This window comes from Chaetodon auriga, chromosome 8, assembly GCF_051107435.1.
Source record: "Chaetodon auriga isolate fChaAug3 chromosome 8, fChaAug3.hap1, whole genome shotgun sequence".
Lineage (NCBI taxonomy): Eukaryota > Metazoa > Chordata > Actinopteri > Chaetodontiformes > Chaetodontidae > Chaetodon > Chaetodon auriga.
Window position 1 is genome coordinate 16,337,234 of NC_135081.1, and position 27,175 is coordinate 16,364,408.

General features: G+C 40.9%; 1 protein-coding gene across 1 annotated transcript; it reads left to right on the forward strand.

Annotated features, from left to right (window-relative positions):
• The first annotated feature begins 2,707 nt into the window (after window positions 1–2,707).
• Window positions 2,708–19,401, forward strand: dgat1b (diacylglycerol O-acyltransferase 1b). The gene is made up of 17 exons (XM_076736198.1): window positions 2,708–3,071; window positions 3,961–4,048; window positions 5,644–5,684; window positions 6,221–6,306; window positions 9,948–10,000; window positions 10,474–10,579; window positions 13,633–13,761; window positions 14,147–14,215; window positions 14,341–14,444; window positions 14,808–14,846; window positions 14,977–15,018; window positions 15,094–15,138; window positions 15,263–15,375; window positions 15,742–15,807; window positions 16,261–16,348; window positions 17,170–17,232; window positions 17,803–19,401. The coding sequence occupies exons 1-17, from the start codon at window positions 2,830–2,832 to the stop codon at window positions 17,950–17,952; spliced, it is 1,524 nt and encodes a 507-aa protein (XP_076592313.1). The 5' UTR covers window positions 2,708–2,829; the 3' UTR covers window positions 17,953–19,401.
• Window positions 19,402–27,175: the final 7,774 nt, after the last annotated feature.

Sequence of the window (27,175 nt, forward strand, 5' to 3'; positions counted from 1 at the left end):
AGTTAAAGGAAATCTTAATGCAACAACATATCTTAATAACAGAGTATGCCAGAGTGAACATCTTTCCCCGTTTCATCATGACAGTGCCCTTATGCACAAAGGAGGTCCATAAAGAAATGACTTTCATGTTGAATAAGAACTTGAGTGGCCTGAAGAGCCCTGAAGAGTGGAGGCTGTTATAGCTGCAGATTAATGCCTGTGGTTTTCATATAAGACATTCAAAATGTCACATGGAAGTGTAATATTCAGGTGATGGCATACCTTTAGACACATAGTGTATACAGACAGATAGATAGATAAATGCAGTTAAAAAAAAAAGGAATTGAATAGGGAAAAGGTAATGTAAAGGTCATGTTTCTATAGCGGGAGAACGGAAGAAAGACAGAGACAGAGAGACATATGAAAAGAGAAATTTGTCGTGTTCCTACCTGCCTCTTGCAGCTCAGAGAGCTTGTAGAAAGCTTCAGTTTTTTGAGGCCCTACAGAAAGCATGAATAATGCATAGGTAAAACCTCTTATTCTCTAAATTTTAAATGGCTAGCTGTTATCAAAAATAACTTGATCTGTGGAGCATTAGCAGACTGGCACGCAACAGAGTGGCTTCTAGAGTATACTATAGGAAAATGTTGAATTGGGCCCAAGTTCAGCTTAGTTTCATGTTTCAAACTTTCTGAATTTGCAGAAGTCCAGCAAAAACACCTGAACTGCTCATCAAAATATGAAAGGTACAGACTCATAATTATTTATGAATAGATTTTCTAATAAGCATAAATGTACTGACTTATCACCATAGTGTGAAACACGTGTTTTCACAAAAAAAATGACTCTCAAATGAGACACAACACAGTGACTTGACTCACCAAAAGTGCAGGAACAGGACTCAAGTCTTGGACTCCCTCTACTGGCTCTTAGAGAGGAGGCTGTAGGCTTTGTTGCACCATGGTGGATGGGGCGTCTCTTCACTGGAATCATGCTGCTCAGCCTCCCTGAGGAAGATTATTACGAGTTGTTAGAAAAGATGCCAGCCAAATGCTGAAAGTCTGAATCTGGAAGAACTCTCCAGATTTAGTCCCTCATAATTAAACAACGGAGCAGCTTTAATCATTTTACAGTCACCACAAACAAAAGACAAAAAAAAAAGCAAGATGGCAACCAAAAAGGGTAACTTGAGATTGAGCTTAATATATTTTAATGGTTCGGGGAAAACATAAGGAAATGTAGTTCAGCAAGGAGTTTAAGCGTTAAAACAATTAGTGATAAGTTTCCTATTGATCCCTCCCCAAGGTCTTTTATCCCAACAACTGCAGACAGGCTCATTACTCTAAAAGACAACCTTATAGACAGTAAGGACTGATAAAGCTGGATCAATGCCACTGATCAGTTCACAGCACAGTATGGATAAGCACACAGAACTAGAATAGACAGAAAGGGCATTCTCATTAAATGAAAGCTTTCAAACAGTCTTTTGGCTGCTACACACAAGGAGTAACGCACAGGACGTGATGTAATGACCACGTTTTTCACAGTCTTGGGGAAGATAATTGAAATCCCAATTCATTATAGCAGATTAATAAACCCAAAAAAGGAACTGAACTAACAGTCCAATAGTTACACTAGAGCACCAGTGAGGCTGAAATGCTCGTCACACACCACAAAACTGCAGATGAATGAAAAACAGAGACTTTTCTTAGATCTGTGTCACAAATGGAATAAATCGTACAAAGTTTGGCGGGTTCAGAGGACGGAGCCAGAAGAAAGGTGGATGAGAACAGGATTTACTTATCACTGTGGTCACTGAGTGACACCAAACCAAGCTTGTCAGGCTCAGCTCTTCATCATCAGACTCATCACGTAATTAGCTCAACATCCATCAGCTTCAGCTGCTCTTCATCAGCCTCAGCTGTACTTATGGTGCTTTTAAGAGGTTTTTATGGGACCCAGATGTGATACCCACTTACTTACCGCTTAAAAGAACAATGGCCCTGACAGGCTAAAAGCACGTCATTAAAGGCTGTCCCCTCTAATTAAAAGGTTTTTACAAGGTTACTGCAGTACTCGTTCGACACACATCACAGTGTGTCATCATGTAAAAACTCTAAATGATTAAGCCAAAAGCAAGTGTGCTGAATGACTTTGAACCAGTAGCTATCACAGCCATCCTTGGTAAAACCGTGGAGACTTCTAGCAAGTCATCTTCCTCTGTGTCCATTAGACCCACTTCGCTTCGCTTGCAGGCGTCCCAGAGGCAGGCCTACAGATGGCTGACCATGTTTAACATCATTACCAAACATCTCATGCATCCCTGAAGAAAATGGTTTGACTTGTGGATTTTTCTTCAGCTTTTTACTCTTTGAAGACATGTCTGACAGCTGAGCAAGGCTCCAGAACAGCTTTTTAAAGGACCTTGAGGTGATATTGTTTTGTCAACTGTATTCTACAAGGTGCACAGCGCCTGATGAGACCGGAAGAGACCAAAACGACACCTGCGCTCACCTTATGTACTTTGGGAGGGGCCCGGGCTTGCGTGAAGACACAATAATTGTCCCTCATTACTTCCTATTTGAATAAACCATCAGGGTGTGACTCACCTGTCGGTTACAGTAGACTCTGTAGAAGTCAAACATGCCACAGTTGCCTGCCTGTTGCGTCATGAATACTCTCCAGCCACCATGTCAGCTGTACGGAAATCTGAGCTTTGGGCGGATTGTTGAGCCACCCATTCACTTCCCTCCCGAGGGCTACTACGCTAGGAGCACCAGGCATGCTACAACCGGAACTGAGCTGTAGAAGTGAACTTTGGGTGGATTTATAGTGTTTTTCTCTGTCATTATGGGTGACTCCGACGTGGCCGGGACCTTAACTCGCAGGAGAAGGGCGACTTTCGCGGCGGGGAGAGGTGGCAGTCTGCTGCCGGTGAACGGGAGGTCTGCAGCGGGGTGTCAGGGCTCAGTGACCGCTGACGGGAGCAAAGAGAATGGCCACGGAAAGCGTGACCACTCTCTGGAGACAGCCCGGTCCAAAACAAAGAGCGTCAAACAGAAAAGCAGGAATGACCTTAGTGACAGACTCAGGTGAGTTACCGCACGGAGGCGAGCAAGCTGCCGTTTCTATAGGGGAAAGTTTTCGAGTTTGTTTTGGGGTTAAATATGTGGCGCTAGGCTTCAAAAAGGCCGACGGCTAAAGTTACATTTACCGTAAGATACAGTTACTGCCGTTATTTAGCTAGTTAGAGCGAGTTAGTATCGTTAGCTAGCTCGAATGTGTAGCAGACACAGGGGGTTAACGGCCGGTCAGTCCTGAACTGGTCCTGCTGGTTTGTGCCTGTTGTCGTCCATTCATTCATACTTTGATTCACACTTTCTCAGTGTTGCCTGGTAGAATAACAAACGCTTACCCCTCATGGCCAGACCCGAGTGTGTGTGTGTGTGTGTGTGTGTGTGTGTGTGTGTGTGTGTGTGTGTAACAGCTAAAATCCACCATGTGGGCCGTTTCATCGATCAGGGGCGTATCGAACAGGAGCCCCGTTAACACGGGTGGCTTGTGGGCTGCCTTAACCTCCCTAGGCCACTTATATAATGGCAAAATATGAACTGATTAAGCGCTTTTTGGTATTTACGCTAGTGTGTTATAAAGTAGTCGACTATATTTTGCTGTTGTGAAGCAAAATCAATAAATAACCACACCTTTGGGACATGTCACCAATTTCACCAAGTTTTCTGAGCTCCAGCCACATTACTGAACGCAGCCTGTTGTTTTTGCTAGTGTCACCTCTTTTTCTCTTTTCTCACTATAACTGCCAGAAAATCAGTGTGTATGTGAATACAGGTTTGTTTTTCCCTGCATTCATTATTTGATGTGCAATCAATATGATGCTCGAAAATGAACTGAAAATAAAGGCGTCTTAAGCTCATGATCATCTTGACTGTTTGACCCATTTATCCATCTAATTTGTTTCTGTAGCTGTCATAAGAGCCAGCAGTCCCTGCTGAGTTCAGCCAGTGGTTACAGTAACTACAGAGGAGTCCTCAACTGGTGTGTGGTCATGCTGGTAAGAAAGAAAGTTCACTCTCACACAAAGAAAGTTAACGTGCATACATATACACACACACAACACCAAGGCAATACATCTAAAAACACATCTTTTGAAAAGCAGGCTCTTAACAAACATTTGTGACCACTGCTTTTTGAAAGCATGAATCGGACAAATTAAAAAAAATGCAGATGTTTTGTATGTTAGATGGTGACAAATCTTCCAGAAACGTGGATGATGTGCACAGTACACTACAGTACACAGTACACGGTTTGTCACCAGCATATTTGTATCTGTATTTGTAAGAGTGATTTCACTCATACAGCAGTGCAGACATTGCAGTTAGCCTTGTTAAGATGGGAGCATTTAAACACAAGTGATCACAGAGAGAGACAGTGGCAGAACAAAGATTTATCCTGTTTAAGCCAAGCAAAGTATCAGGCCACTTGTTGAGAGTGTCTGCCTTTACCAGATGATAAACGCACCCCTTGCTGACCAACTAATTGAAGAGAAAAACAGATTTTTGTGTTTCTCTCCAGGATTAATTATAGCTTTTGAGTGTGTAGCTAATTTCAAAATGATTTGAATAAAAAGGCTCAAATAGACAGAGATTGTTTGACAAGTTATGATCATTTTCAAATCCATCTGTTTTATCCAAATTCAGATATTGTCCTGAAATGTCCAGCAAATACTGCCAGTTTCTTCTGTGTCCTGGTGCTGTTTGTGTCATAATCCACTGGCACCGATTGATACAATCGAACAAAGCAAAATTACATGAAATTAAAAAAATAATGTCCAAATTGTTCTATAAATACCCCCTTTTTTTCTTTTTCAAACAGACTCATGGCATCTGATTCTGTGACAAATCTGGTTTCCTGCCAGTTCAAAAAGAGTCTTAGTAAAGGGTTGCAAAAGCTCATCAACCCCATTCAAAGATGGCTTAAATCCATGTTATAGTGCATGCAGGGGAGGTTTAGAAAAAAGTCATGTTTCATGAAATAATCGAAACGCAAAAAGATCTTGACTTATCCAAGTTTGCTTATTTTGAGGAATGACATCAAAAACCCCTTTGAATGGGAATTTTCTGAAATTATTAAAATTATGTGCAAGTACAGCAAAATAATTCAATATAATTATCACGTTTTTGCCGAGCTCAATGCTTTCTGCAGCTCTTCCTCCTCTGTGCTGGGGAGCAGCGACAGAATATGAGAGAATAGGAGAGAAAACGAGGCTAGCAAAGCCTTCTGTTGATCCATGCTTTGAACACAGATCGTTGTGTTCATCGCAGGAGGTTTTCCTTCATTCGCACTGAACTTCTGTCTCATCTCCAGGCGTAAAGCCTTTGTGCCGGGTAATGAGATATTACAATCCATTTAGAACGAGGAAGAGCGAGGAGGAGAGATAAAAAAAAAAAAATAAGAATGTGGGGAGGAGGGGGATGAAGATGAGGAGAAATAGTTTGAAGAGAGGAGAGAGATGAGAGGAAGGAAAGAGGGGAGCAACAGAAGGAGACGTGACGATATGAACAAATGGAAACATACAGAGACATGAAGAAAAAAACAGAAATACATACACGAGACAGTCGGATCTTTACTTCTTGCTTTGTGTTACAGGTGCTGAGTAACGCTCGCCTCTTCTTAGAAAACCTGTTAAGGTAAGTCATCTTTGAGTGTTTTATTATTCCTGTATTTTTCACAGCTGCAACAAAGTGTTGTGATTTCAATGTGTGTAATTCTTAACAGGGGTAGCAGTGGTGTTAATGCTGAAAGATACCAAAAAGAAGTACCAGGTTCTCAAAAATTTCACAAACTTCTTCCTTCCTTCTATTCTTCAAATAGATCTTTTTCAACGCAGACATTTTCTCATAGGAAAAGCTCAGGTGTAATGAACACAACAATAAGGACAGGTGTGCTGTAACAGAGCCTTCATTAATTATTAGTCACACCAACATGTCTGCTGTGAAAAGGTCTATATATAAAACTTAAAAATCAGACAGTGCAGGGGGCAGTTGTTAAGAATTCACTCAATGGAAATCATCCATAGCTTTTTTTTAATAGTGAATATATGCAGTTCTTTAATATTTCAATTTTGAAGAAACTTGACTCAATTAATTGGCTTAAAATATTCTGAATTGTCTTATTTTAATTTGCCATTTCCTCCCTTTTTTTGTTTTGTTTTTTCATTCGTCAGGTACGGTGTTCTTGTGGACCCTATTCAGGTGATTTCCTTGTTTCTGAATGACCCCTACAGCTGGCCAGCAGCATGCCTTGTGATTGGTAGGTACACTTTTCATCTGTGCAATAAGTCACTTGGTAAATGGTAAATGGACTCTATTTCTGTAGCATTCACCCACTCACATTCATACAGTGGTGGCGAGGCCACCTACTCACTATGAGCTTTAACCGTTCACACACTGCTAGCACAGCATCAGGAGCAATTAGGGGCTTCAGTATCTTCCCCAAGGATACTTCGACATGTAGACCGGGGCCAGGGATCAAGCCACTGACGACTGCTCTACCTCCAAAGCCACAGAAGAAAAGCAAGAACACAATCACAGACAGTCACATAATTAAACAGCATAATTCCTTTGATTCTGATAGATGGCTTAATTTAGAATTTTAGCAAGGGTAGAAAATCAAATTAAAATGCCACTTTTGTTAAAATGAGCTTGAAAAGACACATTTCTTTAAAAAAGGGGATGAAAAACATGGATAGATGTTGAGCCAAACTAGAATCGCTTCGAACCACCAGTGCCTAAAAAATGATATGGGATCCCTGAGGGTCAGATTCAGCTTCATGTGCATGCCCCTAAATTATACCACTGAACCAGTTCAAGGGGTGTACAGACAGTCACACTGTAAAAACATGAAGAAACATGACATTTGAGTGAGAATGAAATGGATTTTTTTCTGAAAAGAAATTGTGTAAGTTTTTTTTCCCTTAAAAAGCTGGTGTGATCTCCTTTATTTCAAGCCATGCCTTCTTTGAAGACACACACAGGCATGCTATATTTAAAGTTTTCTCAATATTTATTTTTATGGTATATCGCAGTGAAAGTCTGCAGTGGTGCAGCTCACGGTGTCTCTAGAGGGACAATCACCTGCCCTATATACTGTGCAGTGGTGCTGTGCTGCAGAAAGAGGACCAGAGTTAGCGAAATTGGCAGTAAGATAGGAGAGAGAGAGATGAGTGGGGAGGGAAGAATTAAATGCCAGAGAAAAGGAAGTGATGGCATATATAGAGAGAGGGGGGGTTTTGAGGAGGGAAAGAACGGAGGAATGGAAAAAAGAGACAACTTGGAAAAGAGGGAGAGTAAAATATAATAATAAAGGAGTGAGGAAGGAAGATGATGTAAAGTGCTGCATTGACACAGAGCCAGGGAAGAGGGAGGGGGGAGGAAGAGACGGATGAGGTGAGGTAAATGACTGCACTGATGGTTAAGAGACAGGTGAGAATGGGAGTCTGTTTACAGTAGCATGGACAGTAAAGCAGCTCATTCCCAGAGGGCGTTCAATACTTCTAGAATCACTGCAGCAACTCACACACACACACACACACACACACACTCCCACACACAAATACCCAAACACAGAGTAAATGAGAAGTCTCCAATTTATAGCAGCCCACCAGCAAAATGTGCAAAGTTTGGAAAACTGGCCTTGAAAGTTTTACGTTTAGGCAAGTGGCCCCCGAGTGACCAAAATAAAATGAATTCCACACTTGTGTCTGTTACTTCCAAAATATCCAAAAGCTGCTCTGTAGATACTTGATGGAAGGTTTCCGTGTGTCTAACAGGTGCTAAATGGTGCTGTTTGTTCCAGTTTGATGCACATATGGGCTCAATAGCTGCTGGATGTCAAAGATGCTCAACAGGCCTGTTTCCCAAAGAGATAAACTAGCATGTTATGCGTTTCCTGAGGTCTCTGCTCCCAGAATAGGATAGAGTCTTAACGTGTGATGAAGAACAGACATTAATTAAACATACTATCAGAATCGTATTTTGATAAAATGTTGTATACAAGCCTGTTGAAGAAAAGGGGGGATTTACTCAACATTTGGACCTTTTTTCAGTGGAGTAAATGATGCTGGAATGAATAAATTTTTAGCAAATCAGAATGTCTTCTGATACTGTAATTTGCATATTCTCTGAAAATGTTAAAAGTCACCTGGTTAAAAGAATTGCTGAGTGGAAATTACAGATGGTTGGTCTCCTGACTGTATGTGATTTTTGTTTACTTTGTAGAGGTGCTTTAAGGGGTAAGATAAAAGGTGACATTTGCGTAAATACAGAATCTCATGTAAGTATAATGAGCATCTTTGCAGAAACCTGGTGAAGCACTGTACACACTTTATCTAATTAACTGCAAACTATGACAGGCTGAATAAAATAGTTTGCACTTGTGCATGATTAGCTTGCCTTATGGATGGATCTGCTTAGAGAGTTTTGCATGTAAGGCATTTGTTCCCTCTTAGAACCTTCTTGTCTCCATGCAAGCATGTGACTGAGCCTTTAAACAAATTGATTTGGAATGGCAATGCTGATGCATAGTTGCATTGATGACAGGATGATAAGACCCAGTAATCAAAATGTCTGACAGTTGACACATCTGTTCACTCTAGATTAGATGGATTGACATGCTAATGCACTGATTAGGGTCTTAAAATGGAACAATTGCGGCAATTATGTGCCATCAGTGTGTCTTAGCCTAGTCTAGTCAGGGTAATGAGCAATCTGCATACCAGTGGTTTCCTTAAGTTCATTCAGCAGTGAGTTACCCTGCAGTTTAAACTGACACTAGTACAAGAAAAGAAGGAAAAATCTACATGCATTTTAGCCTAATTTGCCCCACACAAAATCAGGCTTAGTGGCAACAATTGATGCATAATAAAGTGTGCAAGAAAAAAAACTGGCACTAAAACTAGTTTTGGCTGAAGTGTGGATATTGTAGCAGTTTGTGCATGTAAATGGAAGAATCTACATGAGCATAGATAGAAAATGTGTGTGCATGTTTGCGTGCATGTGTGCACGTGCATGCACACCCACCCACCCACTTGTCTTGTCATTCAGCTATCTAGCAGTTGGTGTGTGCTGTGCAACACATATGCTCTGTTAGTGCTGCCTCATTTCTTTCATCAGGTGTTGCTGTGTAACCATGTGAGAGCCTATGACTGTGTGTTTTCTGTGCGTGCGCGTGTGTCTGACAGCTTGTTTTATAAGTGACAGAGCAGGCCCTTACGAAAAAGGTAGTTGAAAGGCTCTTTCTTATTTAAGTTCATGACTTCATGACTAAAAATTAGAATCCTGTTGAGTCCCAGGCTTTTGTATTTGTGATATATGCAAGATTTCTTTTTTCCTGATAGGCTCAGCAGAAATTCAGCCTCACTCTATATTCGTGTGAAAAGCCTGTCCATCCACTTTGTGTGTTTTCCTTTCGCTTGGATGATGATGCCTTCCGTTATCGGTTTGCTTTAAGTCTTAGGCTAATGAAGCCTTCCAGAACTAAATGGATATTGACAAAATAATCTGCTTGAAATGAAGAGAAAACATTGGCAGTTTGGAGAAATAAGGTCTTCACCAAGCGGCAACAATGTACAACATATTATTATAATTACAGTCGCCTCAGGAACTTGTTAATAGGCTCTTGAAATGATTTGTCTCAATACTTGCCCGATGTCAGCTCTCACATTTCATACCAGCAGTTTAATCTATTTGTGTTTTCCTATAATTCCTTTGATGAGGGAGTGACTATCTTACACTTATGTGCAATAATATTAGCCACAAATAGCCATAAGACTTATGACGGCTTATGAGGACATGTTTTCTTTTTGAGGTTTATATTCAGGCTCTACAGGATGAAAAAAGTACCATGGGCTGTTTTAGAGGAACTGACATGAATGTGTCATTGTGTTTTGACAGTGTCCAACGTGTTCATTGTGGTGGCTCTCTACACAGAGAGGCAGCTGTCGAAGGTGAGTGGAGAAACCCTGCTTGCACTTAGACATCAGAGCGCTGTGGAGTTTTAACTGAACTGTTGAATTTGGAGCACTTTCACAACTCCCAGGGGGGATTATTTTTCTAAAACTGCTCTCTGAAACCGGCCGACTAGCCGACCCTCCCCAATTGCTTCTGCAAATATTAAATGGTAAAATGGGAAATTAGTTTCACCATCTGCATTTCGGGCATATTCAGTTATGCTCTGTCTGTTCAGCATGAATATGGAACATCATGAGTTTTTTAAAAACTTCAATACGGCACCATAACTCAAAATGTGGTTCTGTTCAAAAGCAGAGCTAATAATCGCTTGAAATTCTCACCAAGTTAAAAATCTCCAAATAAATGCAAGTTAATGAGGTGACGGTTAAAATAGGGCATCTTGCCGTTTTTAAGATTTAATGTAAAAACTCCTGCTGTCCCTCTCCTCTCTCTCTCTCTTTCTGGCCAGGGTTCATTCAGTGAACTTGTGGGATTTCTGGTCCATTGCATTAACATGGCAATCATGCTAACATTCCCTGCTGCAGTGGTCCTGTTGGTCCCCTCCGTGACCCCAGGTAAAATGCTTTTTTTTTACTGTTATGAAAATACCATCTGTGCAGCCTTGCTAATACGTACTGTACATCACAGAGACAAACAGTTGACTAAAACAGTAGCATCTATTACGCAGCCAAACCATTATTCATTCTTTGGTAGTTTACAGTGTAGGCATGTGTATAAAACAGAGTGTAATTGTAATAAAGATTAAGAGGACATTCATATCCTTACCCTTCAGACAAACGGTCGACCAGTGTGATAGTGCAGTAAATGACATCTCTTATACAGAGTCATAATTGGAGTCGGTTAGTGGTAATGGACCAGTTGGTCATGACTGGATTATTTCCAGCTGGCTCTGAGAAGACAGGAGGAGGTGAAGAGAGGAGAGGACAGGGGGAGGTGAGGAGAGCAGAGGGAAGGAAAAGACAGGGGAGAAGGGGAGATGCCAAAGTAGGCATGGCTTGCAGAACAGGGTCATCCAAGGGTCACCTTCTTCTGTCTTCATCAGGCTGCCTGACAGAAACCATGGCCGCCCTCCACAAACGCTGATACATTCACAATCCTATAATGACATGAAACACGAGCACACTGTATTCATTCATTCATACTCAAGACGTTATACCTCCAGTCAAGTTCTCAGATGTGCATTGGTTATATTTAAAAGTCGTAGAGGATGGCATCTACTGAAATGTTTCTGTTTGTTTGATAAGTAAACGTCTGATCATAGTCACTTGGTTGCATTCAACAGGACATTTGACCGCCATGTCAGCAATATCTTTACCTTTACTTTACCTTGCTCGTGAGACAGTCAGATAGTGAGCTTGTGGTGTCATTTGGTGCACATTTCAATAATAATTTGGTCCTAGAAAATCAGTCTTTAAATTCTTTGCTCCTCTCCCATTTTGATTAATGCTCCTCTCCTCTCCTCTCCTCTCCTCTCCTCCTCTCCTCTCATCTGTTCTCTCACTGGGAGGTGAAGGAGTAAAGGAGTCAGTCCATCTGTCTGTCTGTTCTCCTCTCTGCGCTGCTGTTCACACAGGAAGGGCACTGACAGAGGGCAGGTGTGTGTGCGTGTGTGCGTGCGTATGTACAGATATGTGTGTGTGCGTGTGTGTGTGAATGGAGCTATTGCATTTACTGGACACCACTTACTCCACCAGTATTCAGCCAGTGTGCATGAAGCAGAACACAAGGATCTGATATGGAGCTTAATTTCAAAATGTGTTAAACTGCTTTTAAGGAATACTGTAGTGATGAGGGGAGACTGCTGTCTTCTGTCTGCTGTCATTCTTTCATTACTTCCACTGCTTTTGATGTCCTTTAATGTGTCCCAGTCTGCTGCAGGAATTTCTGGGCTCAGAATGAAAAATAGACGAGCTGTGTGTATGTGGATTTGTTTCCTGACACATCTCATTAGATAACCAACTAAGGACCTGTGCTGCACCTATTATATATTTGCAGTAATAAGCCAAAAAATACGTAGTAAGGCTAATAAACATTATACAGTGCAGGGCAATATGATGCAACTCAATGCGGCGATATCTGATACAATCTAACATGTAAAATCGGATCATGTTAAGGATCAGGATGAGATCTGATTTGCTGGAACCCAAAAATGAAACTCAGTCAGACAGTCTGGGGTGTACATACAGTTTTCAGCTTTTTTTAGATGCACATACTCCAATAGCTCCAATAAAACCCTCTGCACAGTCAGGCGAAACACAGTGTCCTCACAGCTCATATCTCAGATCCAAACTTAGATAATTATCCGTATTGCTCAGCCTTGAAAACAAGGTGTGTCACGTTGGCGTACATACATCAGGTTATCATGTGGCCTGTTTGAGCTGAGCCTGGCGTTTCTAGTGGTGGAACGAGTTGATCAGAGCACTCCCCAAAGAGGAGAGACACTCCTTACTGGAAAAAAAAGATGTTAATCTGTGACTCATTGCAGTCTTTGCCATCCTAGAGTCTGCTGACAGAAAAAAAAACAAGTAAAACAGAAAAAATCAAACTAGCTGAGGTGTTTGAGTATTTAAAGTGCATGTTTGGAAGTTCACAGACAATTTCCTGATTTTTTGGGGGAAATTGTGAGTGGGTGATGATTGGCTCCGCTGGTATGTTTTTCCACTCTGTGTGTTTCTATGATGATATCTACAGTGACTGTCTCAGAGCCAATCTAGTTGTCGAGAAGCCACATAGAGCCATATGGTTAATGCATAGGATCTGCTGTGGTTTGATACCAGGTGTGCTGACCTCCACCTCACCCTGCTGGCACAACAGGCCGGCAAATTTGTTTGTGTATCTGTGTGTGTTTCTGCACTATGCATGAGTGTGTGGCTTATATGCTTGTTGGTGGCTCTTCCTGTCTATTCAGTATGATCAAGCATATGGTTTGTATTGATAAAGCCCTGGTAGGCAAAATGCTCGGTAGGCCTGTGTGTGTGTGTGTGTGTGTGTGTGTGTGTGTGTGTGTGTGTGTGTGTGGTCATGTATTACTCACGTTTTTGGGGAGATAAATCTGTTTGCAGTCACATTGGTCCCCATAAGTCTCCAGGGAATGAATGTAAGTCTATGTAATGTCCCCAAAAATGGTGGAAACAAGACTGTGTGTGTGTTGTCAGATTAGCTAACAAAGAGGAATGCAGACACAATTTCATAAGTTCACACAAACACAAACACACACACACACACACTGGTAAACGTGGTGACTGTACTGTATGATAATGTCCTTGGCAGAGTTAAACTGCTCTCATACTTTGTGTTGAGATGATCTATTTTACTGGCCTTGTTTGGTTGTTTGTTCAAGATCAATTCATGACCTCTCTTTCTCTCTTTTCATTCCTTTATCACTCTCCAAATCCTCACACTTTTTCCTCACATTCTCCTCCATTTTCCCCTCTTTCTTCTGTCTTCTCCCGCACTCTTTTCTACCCTGCTCATTTCTTTTTCTCTGCTTCTCATCTTCCCATATTTCAAGGCACGATGTTAGTTGGTTACATGTTCTCAGACTGCAGCTTTATCCACATCACAGTGTTAACTATCATCTTTCTCTCTCTCTCTCTGTCTCTGTTAGTCGGTGGTGCATTCACTCTTGGCACTTACACCATCCTCTTCCTAAAGCTGTACTCCTATAAGGACGTCAACATGTGGTGCAGAGAGCTGAGCACCGTCAAGGCCAAGAAACTGGCCAGGTCGCTGTCTTGTAAGTCACAAACACTCTTGCACATAAACAAGAGAGGGTTTGAATGCTAAATTCAAGCCGTACCTCATTGAGATTGGATTCTTTGCTAATTTTAAGGTCAGTTTCTGTATTGAAATTTCCTTGTAGCCCCTTGCTCATGCTGTTACAGTGACATCTAATGGCAGATACTGGATACTGCAGCTCTTGGGTGAAATTGAAATTTGGCAGTTTAGCACACAGGAACTGTCACAGCACTGAGGAAATTTCCATTATGTAACAGAAGGTGTTGCATGTCAACATTTGCACTTGAGCATTATTATTTGTCTCTGTGTTTGTATGTAAGGACACAGAATACAATGTTACCTCACACACACCTTGTGCGTTTGTGCATTATTTTTGCCCGCAGGTCCCTCAGCGCAGCACCTCAGGGGAAGCGACCATAAGGTGTGTTACCCTGGCAACCTCACCGTCAGAGGTACTCAAATCCATCTTTCTAGTGTTTGTATGAAACTGAACTGATAATGGACCGGAGCCTCATTTTCTGTGTTTTCTTGTGTCACATGTTTGACCGACACACTGAGCTCTCGTCCCTCTCTGTAGACATGTACTACTTCGTCTTTGCTCCAACTCTGTGCTATGAACTCAACTTCCCTCGCTCACCCAAGATTCGCATGAGTTTCCTGCTAAGGAGACTGTTTGAGATGGTGAGGAAATATCTCATAACTGAATGTTTTTTTTTGTGTGCATGCTCTCACATTTTTACAAGCATCTCAAGTGCATGTACACCTGCACAGCTGTTAAGAGCTTCATGTTTGCTTATTTTGGGTCTTATTTTTGTGATTTGGTCATTGCTATTAGCAGTTCTGATAATATTTTACTAATAATGCTGGGATCTGGGGCCATGGTACAACAAAATCCAACAAGTCAAGGAAGATGAGCAGGCATGTAAACCATCTCTGTTCTGCACAGTCTAGAAGAATGTTTCCACTGATGCTATCTAACTGTCTGTATAAATTATTTCTGTGAAACCAGATCAGTCACTCTATTGATTGTGTCTTTCTCCCCAGCTGTTCTTCACCCAGCTGTTAGTTGCTCTCACTCAACAGGTACGGTCTAATAGTGTTATCCACAAGTGATGCAAAAGTGTTTTTTATATTAAGATGATGTGGAAAATTCACAGTTTACAGTGTATGTGTGAAAAAGGTTTAATGCTGCTTTTTGCTATCTTTCTATCAGTGGATGATCCCCATCATTCAAAGTTCCATGAAACCACTAGAGGTGAGAAGGACAGTGAAGCATATACTTCAACAACATGGCGTTATGCTTGTTAATCTATGGCTCTCTCCTCTGTAGGACATGGATCTGTCCAGGATGACTGAGAGACTTCTAAGATTAGCTGTGAGTTACAAACACAGCATTTTTAATCTCAGCATGTACAGTCATTTGCTCATGTTGTCCGTCTTCATGCTTGCTGTTTATGTCCAGCACTTGAAATAACATATTTCTCCTAACTCTCCTGCAGGTTCCTAATCACTTGCTGTGGCTGATGTTTTTCTACTGGTTCTTCCACTCGTCTATGAACTTCACCGCTGAGCTGCTGCGCTTTGGAGACAGACAGTTCTACAAGGACTGGTGGTGAGTTTCTGTGTGTGTTTGCTGATTCTGTGAGGTGTGGTGGACGGTGCCGAAGGACTGACTGGATCTCTAGTTCAACAAGTTTGGAGACTCTAGTTATATTGTGTTTACATTGTGGGCTTTTTGTAGACTCAAAGGAGTTAATGTTTCATCACTGTATGTGTTTTACCTTTGCTGAAATTAGTAAATTGGTTTCATCACACAGTGTACAGTCATCCAACACTTACTATCATTTCCTCTTTTCCAGCATGACAATAAAGATTTTAGACTTTGTGACATGTTCATCAGTATTGATCAGCCTGCCTTAGATCCATTTTTTAGACACTGCAATTAGTCAATACTCTATTTTTCTGACTCCTCTTTCAGGAACTCTGAGTCGGTGACATATTTCTGGCAGAACTGGAACATCCCCGTACACAAGTGGTGTCTGCGGTGAGTTATTTGCACACTAACACACTGAGAAGGGGCAGTGAAATTTATAGAACTGAACAAGGCACAAGGCTTAACAAGGCACACCGACGTATTTGGCAAAGTGATTCATCTGGCTGTGAGAGAGTAAGTGGTAGTAATAAATACAGAGCCTGCAGCCAGTTCCACATACACTAACATAGGAGCAGGAGCAAATGTAGTGAGGTTATATTAAACAAGACAAACTAAATTAAATGCTGTGTAAAGTCTATTTAGTTCCTGTCAGGGAGGGAGAATTACAGCACATAAGAGAATTAAGACATTTCAATATACAGTATTACACATTAGGGAAACAGATTCTAAGTGACTGACCAAACAAATAAGTAAAATTTTTGTCCTCAAGCCATTTCTACAATCTCTATCAGTGTGTTTGACTTTCCACTCAGTTCTACATTTGTTCTTCTGTCTGTCTTGCAGCCACTTTTACAAGCCGCTGCTTCGGAGAGGATTTAGTAAAATAGTCAGCCAATCAGCCGTCTTTTTCTTGTCAGCTTTCTTTCATGAGGTAAGAGTTGAGGTCGAGACTACTGTCTCTGCTTATGTTGACACTGTAGATGATTCTCAATGCGCAGTAAAATGTGCTAAAAGGTGAACGGTATTCATGCCAAATGACTACATGCTTAGGCTAAACTGTCGTGGCCGGCCCTGGCACTTTAATCTGAAAGCCTGCTCATTAGTCCTGCTGTCAATCAATCAATCAATCAAACTTTATTTGTATAGCACCTTTCATACATAAAAAATGCAACACAAGGTGCTTGACAAAAGATAAAAACATGATAATAGAAAATAGAACACAACTCATCCCTGCTTACCTAGTTTCACTAGCCTTACAAATAGTTGCTTATCAGTATGTATATTAATAGCATTTTGGCTTTCCTAGTAACTACGAAGCACTTATTGGTGGTTAAGGTCATTAAGGGTCAGAGTTAGGATATTAAGATCTTAATGCATGATTCTTACTTACTAAAGTCAATGGTGAATATGTGTACCTTGATATAAAGTGTTATCTTTATCAGGAAAGTGTTCCCTGACCTAATGTATCTTTCAGTAATCCTTGAAGCCTATCTCCACCTAAGCAAAGAGCAGATAGTTGGCAGCATGACCGGACTTATATCGAGATTGTATCTGCTTAGGCTCAACCGCAGTGACTGGCTCAGCTGGCTTGGCAGTGAGCCACTCAGTTGTCCAACCACCAGCACTGTACAGTGTATCTGGTTCCACTAGTTTTGTGTATAGATGTCCTCAAAACTCCTTATCCTCTTGTGCAGATCACCATATTATATTTGATAGAGAACATTGGCTTTACTTTTTGTTTCCCTGTGTCAGTACTTGGTGAGTGTTCCCCTCAGGATGTTCAGACTCTGGGCCTTCATGGGCATGATGGCACAGGTAAGACCCAACACATATAGCTGATGGTAAACTTACTGCTGTGCTCTGCAACAACCTGTACTGCACTCATATTTAAACAATGTCTGTGTTGAGTTCAAACTGTATCATATGCAGTGTGATCTGGGTGCGTGATATCTGTAAAAAATTCCCTCTTAATGTGTGAAAAGGTAATAGAAAATGGGTGTACGTAGGGTAGAAGTAGCATGGCATTTAGGAAATAGTATATTTAGATTATACTGAAAGTCAAAATAAAGATAAAGTGGACATTGTGCCTTTTGACTCCTATGGGACATTTTAAAAGGTGCTCTCAGTGTTTGGCCTTGGCTCCAGGATCATTAACTTAATTAACAACCTCATTAGCATGACAGGGCATGTTTGATGTATCACAGAGAATATAGCAGGAGAGCAGGTTGTATAAGGTCTTTGCTGACTTTGTTAGTTTGTCATTCATCATCGTGCACTGAGTCAACACCATCAACAGAAAGCAGAACACAATGCACATACAGGAAGTGTCATTAAAAACAATCACCCACTATGTTTACTAAAAAACATTTTTTTCCAACTTACCAGCTTCCATTAGCTTGGTTTGTTGGTCACTTCCTGCGTGGTAACTATGGCAACGCTGCAGTGTGGATCTCACTCATCATTGGTCAGCCATTCGCCGTCCTGATGTACGTCCATGACTATTATGTCCTTCACCACAGACAGGAGGATGTCTGACACACACACACACACACACACACACACACACACACACACACACACACACACACACACACACAGAGCATATGTCCATATCATCATCTTTCTCTCACTAAATCTCCCTCTGTCTGTCCCTCTTGTACACAAACATATGCAGAAGTATCACTAACGTCCAGATATGGTTCTTCAGGTCAGGATGAACTGATCACATCCTGATTATAGCTTGTTTACATTAGACAACTGGTCATTGTATCTTCCTGCTGGGAAAAAACAAAAACATTTCTTCAGGCTGGGGAAAGCTATTTTGATATTTAAAGTGGAAAGTGGAGAAAAGTGTTGATTTTTTTTTTTTTTTTTTTTAAAGTACTGCTTTGACGTAAACGTACAGTATGTAATTGCTGCTACTAGGGGTCTCTCAATCAAAACAATGGAAAAAAAAGATGTACTTTAATGATATCGTGATGCAGCTGTAGTCGTCTCAGTCATGTTTTGTTTAGTCACTTCCTCCCTCACCCTCTTAAGTATCATCTGGTGTTTCCCATCTCACCGTTGACAGATTTCTCTGGATTTGAACATTGTTGGAGACATTTGGTGTATTTTTAAGTACACAACTCAACAAACTATAAAAAATAGGATGTTTTTTGATATTTTAATGTGGAAATGTGACTTATTATGCGTTTAATGGTGGGGTCAGCCATTCTGATCGAATACACTCACTGTCAAGCACACCGACTGTCTCCAGTGTTTGTACACCGCCCTCTCTGCATGTTACTGTACCTGCGTGTCCATGAGTTTGAGGGCGTAGCTGCTGGAGGAACACTGAAGGGAGGGGTGTCCAGAATGACTCACCCCACCTTAAAGGAGGAAAGTTTCACTCATGTATCAGGTGATATTGTCATGCAGCCTCTCACTCAGGAGATTTTTCTTTCAGTGTCTTTTTAAACCTCTGACAGCCAGTTTGGGCTGAAGTGTGTGGTGAATGGATGAATTACTGTATGTGATACTGCAAGAACTCTTCCTTTGTTTTACCTCAGAGGTTTTGTTCTTCCTCAGATGTTTGCATGGACAGTATAATGACTGCGGCTGATTTTTATCAATTGTCAAGTTGACACCATTCTTAAGTGCCTTTATAAAAGTTATGACAGAGATTTATGATCCACCGTGTTTCCTCTTTGCCTTTGTTTGGAGCAGAAAGGCCTGAATCTGTCTGCTTTTACTGTGAGATGAAACACTAGCAAGAATGAATGTATGCTGGTAGGTAGGATTTTATTGAAGTACAATTTCTATTTTTTGTGTCATGTTTTACTTTGGCGGCATTATTGTATGTCTGTTACAATAATACAACACGTATCCAATCACTCTCTTTTTGTTAATAGATTGTGTGCAAAATCTCTGAATTAGTGTGTTGTTTTTTTTTCTCTTCTATCTCATTGGACTGCTGCCAAGTAATGACATAAGAAATACACTGTGCGTCTCTGAAAATAAACATTCAAAGAGTTCCTGTTATTAAGCGTGTGCTTTTCTGTGTGGATGTTACTCAGACTACAAACAGGACATTTCTGATTAGAAAAGTCGTAATAATAATGGAAAATTCAGAGCGGATGACCACACCAACCTGAAACAGACACGAGCTTCAGAGAGCCAGAAGAGAAAGAGAAACATTTTCATAGCTTCCATACATTAGTTATACAGCAGCTGACAAGGAAAAGTATGTGGCCATGATTGTTGTATGGAAGTAATTCGTTAGTGTAGACAAAATCTATCCTGAAACATTTGATTTTGTCTTTTTTTTTCTTTTTCTTTTTCTTTTTTTTTTTTATCAATGTAGCTATCAAGACCCATACATGAGATTTAAAACAGCAGTACTTGCGCACCACATTAAACAGAGTTACTGTCATTGTCAGTCTTTGTCAAACCCTGTTATGTATTAAAAATAATCTATTCAGGTGTGTAGTTATTTACTCCATTTCCTTCCTGAATTTGAATTTTTGACTGCGTTCACAAAGGCCTGTAAAAATGAGATGACTAGCTTATCAGTGGAGCAGCTGCCACCGTATGTAACAGAATGCAAATCTCAGGATGCTGTAAAAGCATTGTCAGATTGTGAAAAACCTTAATGTGACTGCAGAAACACAGCGGTCAGAATGGGCCTGCTTTTCATTCACAGTGTTGTGGTTTTGCACTCTTCACCATCCAGTGAATCAGATCTGTACCTCACTGCAGAGTCATTTTCAAGCACAAGATGTAATCACTGCAGTTTCTTCCTCGCTGCTTGGAAAACACTCGTTTCAGCCCTCAACACTGATCCAATGTACTGCTGTATGTACGCTAATTTTTAACTCTAACTGCTGTTCAAATGAAAGAACTTGTTGCTGGAGGCTCTGAAGGGATCCATACCTTAGTGCCTCCAGGCAACGATTCAGCTCTACAAACCTGCGCTGAGGTTGCGTTTCTGCTTCGTGCGCCTCTAAACCGGATCGACGCTCCGCCAGATCTTCTCGCTGCTCCTTTTCCAATGATGGAGTGACTCTTGTGCTCCAGTCAAAACAACGAAATTACTCACATCCTGCAACACACGGTGGAACACAGTTCAGAAATATTACTCATATGCTTCTTCTACACTGTAGAAGAAGTACTTATCAGACTCTACAGTATGTCGTGGTCTGAGATCACATTAGCTTTGACATTAACGATGCCTCTGTACTGTGTCCGTACAGTCAGTTTTAATTCTCTTTTGTTAGTTTCAGTCACAGACCTTTAACATGCCACAAGTTAAATTACTGAAAGCGATCGTTAGTCAGTGATATGCATCATGATTACGCTACCTACAGGCCCTAATATGAAAGTTAAGACAGTGATGAACATCGTTTTACCACTTTGCTACTGGGCATCTTAGCCAGGGGCAGAAAAGCGTGGCAGAAGATGTGTGTGAGTCTGTGTGTGTGTGGATTTGTCATCCAAAAATGTGAGGACAGGACTGTGAACCTGCATTTTGTCAGACTGACAGTGAATTAAACAGCAAGTCTGAGGAAAATCTCAAAGTTTCTGTACCTATGTGTGTTCGTGCTCTTTCGACTGTGACATTTGGTTAAACAATCATCAGTGGGGATTAGAGTGTAGATGTGACAGGACACGGAGCTTTGCAGGATACATGACGCAATATAGAGAATCAGCTCACGGTAAAAACCCACTACCTTATTTTACCCATCAGCGTCTTCTTTGTTTTTTTAATTCCAAGAATTGAGATGAATTCATTCCAAAAACAAAGCTTGTCCGGGACCCATCCTGAAGCATGTTAGCACTCATGTAGAGAGCCACTTGAAACAAGCACTGTTTACTGTCAAAGATTAAGCAAGTGGCAAAAGAAAAAAGCTGGAGACCGCATTCTGAGCATCACAGTGTAAAAATCACATTTCTCCAGGGGTCATTAAAGTCTCTTTTTTTTTTTTTTTTGAATATCTATACCCTGAAGTGGTGGGTAATTGAAGAAAACCACCACCAGCATCAAAAAGAGAGCTTTTGCTGCAGGACAGCGGTAATCCTCCATCATCCCTTCCCTAATTCCTGACAAATAAACCATGAGAGGACAGCAGAATATCATCAATATTCAGACAGTTTCTGACATAAACAAAGATATCCAGCTCCCTCGGTTGGACCGAGTCACGCATTTGTGCACCTTTTTATATGCACACACAAACATATGTCACATAATCTGTCACTTCTACATGCATACATCCAGACAAACATACTGTACTCCTCTGTCTTCCTCTCTTTGCTTTATCTAATTTTGTCACACATGCACGCACACATGCACGCACACACACACACACACACACACACACACACACACACCCGCCTCTCTTCTTTCCTCTCCCTCCCCGTCCTGCGCCTTCTCTTTGCGCTCGTCGTCAGTAACAGGTTGATCCATGGCTCTCCTCCTGACATCCGTTATTCCGGATCTTTCCAAAGAATGCTGACAAGCTGTGAGCGATGATGATCCCCCAGACAGGAAACCAGGAGACGCAAACCTGTCTCATTCTGCAAGACGGATGGAGCGTAGGTCCAGGGACATGCCATAAAGAGACAGACTGAGCCTTACATTCAAATATAACTTTTCGTCAGACGTGTGTATTTAGATTCAGATATTTAGGTGATACACAAAACAATTATAGCCTGTATGTCCTGAATAGTGTTTTCTTAGTGATTTTAATGTTTTGTTTGTCAAGTCAAGATGGAATATCTTGATGTTTCCTGTCAAATCGTCTGTCCCTTCCTACGATAACATCCACAGTGCAAATGACCTCGATCGTAACACAGTATTTTTATTTTATTTTCCAATATCCTGATCTTACATTCCTCTGTGTAAGTGGAAAGTGCAGTACAGCCGGTGGATGCTTAATACAGTCGGATGAAAGAAGTTTAATCGTCTTTAGAGGAGTGATTACCCCCATTAAGATGATGTTGTCTGTTTCAGTTTTCTTTCCGTCACTCTTTGTGTCAGGATGAAAAGAACATCAAATCGCTTGTTAATCCTGATTTGTTTAGCAGTTGGAGCTCAGCGGCGTGAGATGAAAAGGTCCGCTCGGGTTCGAGATTTTGTGTTTTGAGTATGTTTTTAATGTCACTGTGAAAGTAGTCATGGCAAAGCACCGGTGTTGCATCACAATCATTTTATCACTTTTTTTTGCAGGTTTACGATCGAGTTTGTAGAAACATGAGGTGTTCCAGGACGCGTTTACGCATCTTTTTGTGGCTGATGCTTTGTTTTTTTCAATCTAGCACAAATCAGAGGGCTGTCTGTCTTTGTCTTCCCGTTCCATCCCATATATCACTCCTCATTCATATTCACATTTATCATAAGACTGCAGTTGACCGAATCCCTCCTCCCTGATAGAAGAAGCCTAATTTACTCGTATGTTATTCTAAATAAAAGAAAGGAAGAGATTTATGGAAGTGCCAACAACACACGCAGTCGATTTTTCCAAATGATTAAAAGATCCACATGGTCTTCATCCACTTTTAAAGTTCTTTTTATCTATCTTTTAAAATGGTTTTTGCAATAAAATGTCAAGTTTCATTTGACATAAATTCATTGTTTTGAGGGCAGAAGGCCTTTGAAATTAACACAATATACGTAAACAAGACCCTGATGATGATGGGTTTTCCTTTTAAATGGCTGTAACTCAAATTCTGTTTCTGTTTTCACATTAACATTAAATGAAGACTAACAAGCTTCTTTGTTTCACTTGACCCAAAGCGTCTGTCTATCCACTCGCTTCCAGTGTTTCAGATCATTTCTCCTCTTATGTCTCAACGCACAGCACATTCAGTATTTCACAGTGATTAGATAATATAGCTCCAGCTCCATGAGCAGGAGCTGAGGCCTTTACCAGACTCTGATAGGTGTGTGCGCTCTGCTCTGTCAGAGAGCACACATCTGAACGTGCCCTCTCGCCCTGTGAGAGAGTAAAATCAAACTTAAGATTTCTTGGACTTAAACTTTTTTTTCCATTCAAGTTTTTTAGGGGAGTTGTGTTTATAGAATATCAATGAAAAATTGCTACACTATAAAAGCAGACTTATTTCTTCTTGTCTTTATTTTATGTGAGGGAACATGCAGCACATCCATCATTTGTGTTTTACAGTCATCCTTTTAGGCTCAGTCTAATACATGATAATATTTAATGGTTCTGACTTAATGGACCTACACAGTATGTCACATATTTAATGTATGAATTATACTTGTGATGCTACTTGCCTGAGGATGTCTGGTGTGTACATACGTTTGTGCATGTGTGTTCTAAGACTGGTGTGTGTGTGTGCATAATGGCCATGCATGCATGTGCATGTCCCAGCAGAATGTAAACACATACTAAGACTTCCTGTCTGAGCACCAAACTGAGGGAAGATTTAGAGTGAGAGGGAGGGAAGTAGGAAGAAAGAGTCATTGCAGAGAGAGAGAGAGAGAGAGAGAGAGAGAGAGAGAGAGAGAGAGAGAGAGAGAGAGAGAGAGTCAGTCAAAATGATGCTAACAGGGAGACTAAAAGAAGGAGAGAAGAAGAAGGATTGATTTGAAAGGAGTGAGACGTACAACAGCCGAAGGAAGCAGAAAGATCTGAGGATGTTTGAGAAATCTAGAAGGAGAACAATACACTGAGTAACAGCAAACAGGCTGACAAAGTGACAGAAATGACAGGGAAGCCTCTTGATGCACAGATCTGAAGAAGTGTGTTGATTACTACAGCCAACTGGCATGACTTGAGAATCTGAAAGCAGACACACAACTGACACACTGACAAGACAAACGAAATTCTCACTGAAACGCTGAACCACTCCAGCAACTGACGTAAGTGGATGTTCAGAGATGATGCGAGGCTGCCCGGATCACTGAAAGCTGAAGCATCCTTACTTGGAGAAGATCCAGCATCACTTGGTCGGACACTGACCAAGGATGTTTGGATTAGGACATGAGGAAAGCTCGAACTTCGTCAGGGACAGATTTGACTAGTTTGGAGTTAGTCTACTGGTTTGACTGGTCTCTTCTTTCTCTCTGGAGGTAAGTGGTCATAAACTGTGTCAGTATACTGTTTTTAAAAGAGAGCAGAAACCATATAAATGCATAAAATCACTAAAACAGAGGCATGATTAGTCCCTGTCACAAGTCAGCTCAGTGTGCAAAATATCAGACATGCATAATCGTTGCATTACATAGACTGATTATGCAAGCAAAATCATCCATTAATGAGTTTTTCCGTAAATGGGGTGTTTAAAGAACAGCCGTGCTCCATCCCAGAGCACACTTGTAATATGTTACACAATCAGAGTACATGGAAAGGCCCCCTGTGAACTTTTATTGCAAGTACAAGTACAACTATCACTAAAATTAGAGTTACAGCAGCAACAAAATGTTCCGTTTGCCTTGAGGGGCTTTCTGTGAAGCTATAATTTGATGCAGGACAGCGTGAGATCTGAATTCCACCATCCCAGCGTGTCTTTCTCCCCTTCTATATATTTCTCTGTTCAACACAACCTTCTACACACACAAACACACACCACCCAAACGGGACTCCCACGCTGCTGGAATTTATTTGGACAGTGTTATTTGTGATCTGCCTCTGGGCCCTCTGCTCTCCTCTCAGTATCACTTTACAGTCATTGCATCACCACAGTCTTTGATGTTGGAAGAGGAAGAGCAACAATAGGAGAGCAACAGTGACGCAGTAGATTGCTATCATATTATCTGTGTGGACTCAAATCAGAGGTATTCCAATACTTCATCTATTTTCAATTAGCGCCTCTGAAGGCAGTTTAGGATAAGAACAGGTCCAATAACATCTGTGTTGTACTGAATTGAGAAGAAAAAAAAAATCATTATAACCCAAACACTAAATGCCTGTATGGAAAAAAAAAAAAAAAAAAAAAAAAAAAAAAAAAAAATCTGTGCTACTAAAGGAAAGGTTCAGAGTAACTCGACACCCCAGCCTCCCAGGGGTTCAGCTCTCATTGCTGCAGTATTGTTGGCCCACAAGTGGACCCCAGGGACACCTTGACATCACTGTTGGGTGAGGTTACAGATGCAACGGAGCACAGTTCTGACTCACCCATCAGTGATGTTAGGTGAGGTGAGAGGTGGAGCAGACTTGGGCAGGAAATCACTGATTTTCAGTCTGGTGTTACGTAACTCTTTAAGGGATCATCAAAGCAAATAGAGCTGATTTTGAGGCAGACATGAACATATTCTACAACATTTCGTCATAATCCATCCAATAATTGTCCAGATGTTTACTATATTTGGATAGTGAGGCTTTGGATAGTTGCAACCCTGATTCCCAAAAAGTTGGGATGCTGTGTAAAACAGAAATAAAAACAGAATGTAATCATGTGCAAATGAAGTGTTTAATGACGACAGTGTTACTAAGTCTTCCTTTATCCTTTATACAATCATGTCACCAAATTCAGAATGAGCATATATTTACAAAAATCAATGAAGTTGATGTGGTCAAACATCAAATATACTGTCTTTGTAACTGAAGATATGTCAAAAAGGATTTGCAAATGATCACATTCTGTTGTATTTATGTTTTACACTGCGTCCCGGCTGTTTGAGAGTCAGGGTTGTCGGCCAGGATAGCTCAACATTCATCTTTCCAAAGACCGGCTTCAACGACGCACCACTGGAATATATTACTTGTCATTGTCATTTGTTTGCGAACAGATGAAGTAAGTTTAACACACAATTTCTCCAGAGCAATGTTCATAACACTCGTTAGTGTTGTTAATGATGATGAACTACTCCAGTAAGCTGAACAATATCAGGGGATGTTACTGTGAAAGCATCCATTTATTTCCTTCAGTGGTCTTAATGTTCTTTGGCTGTACTGGTCTTGTTAATGCAGATGAATCACATTATTCATGCCTCACCCTCAGCTGAGCGTGTTATTCTCATTAGCCTTTTTCATCAGCTGGATGATTATTTTGCTGTGAGAGATTAGTTGTGAGCCATGAGCATGCACAACACAATATGTTGGGCTTCTTAAACCTTTCCAGTCTGGGACTCACATGAGCAATTAAACAACATTTGTCATGGAGAAAAACAGCAGCGTGCCAGCCTCATTGGGATGCTCCCTGGAAAATATGATGTTTAACCTCATGTATTTGGACTGCTTTTTTTTTTTTTTTTTTTTGTAAATGATGGTGGATTTGATCTCCACAGTATCTGCACAGTAAGTGACTGCCCTCTGCTGTCTATAATGTTCACACCTGATCGATTCTACTTCACATTTCCATGTTTCCTCCTCGCAGCTGAAAACACCATATGGAGAGGGTCACATACTTAACTCGAGTGTTTGATTTCATGAAGTGTAATAACAGCAGGATTCTGCTCGTGCACTGTAAGAAATGATGGCCGCGCTGTGAAAACGTGAAAAACACCCTGAAGACGACATGTTTGCCGCAGTGGCGTCTGTTTCTTATTCACCTTTGAAGTAATCCATATCTTTAACTGCTGTCTGTACTCATAGGTAGTGATTGCACATACTGTAGCTGACTTTTCACCTTTGGCCACTTAGCAGTTGTTTTAGGATCAGTGGTGAATTTTTCATCTTGTGCCTTTCTTCCTGGCTTGTTGAATGTTTGATTTGTTTGAGCCTCCTGTATTGTACTGTGGTGTAATAAGTCCAATTTGTTATTTTGCCAATAAATGTGCTACTGGGGCTGTAAAAGTCTTAGTGCTGCACTCAAT

Bases quoted from the DNA above. Each gene is read 5' to 3' on its own strand.
- dgat1b (XM_076736198.1), top strand. From the start codon at position 2,830: ATGGGTGACTCCGACGTGGCCGGGACCTTAACTCGCAGGAGAAGGGCG. The intron at 10,001-10,473 runs GTGAGTGGAGAA...CTTTCTGGCCAG, and splicing joins CAGAGAGGCAGCTGTCGAAG to GGTTCATTCAGTGAACTTGT. The intron at 15,019-15,093 runs GTGAGAAGGACA...TCTCCTCTGTAG, and splicing joins GTTCCATGAAACCACTAGAG to GACATGGATCTGTCCAGGAT.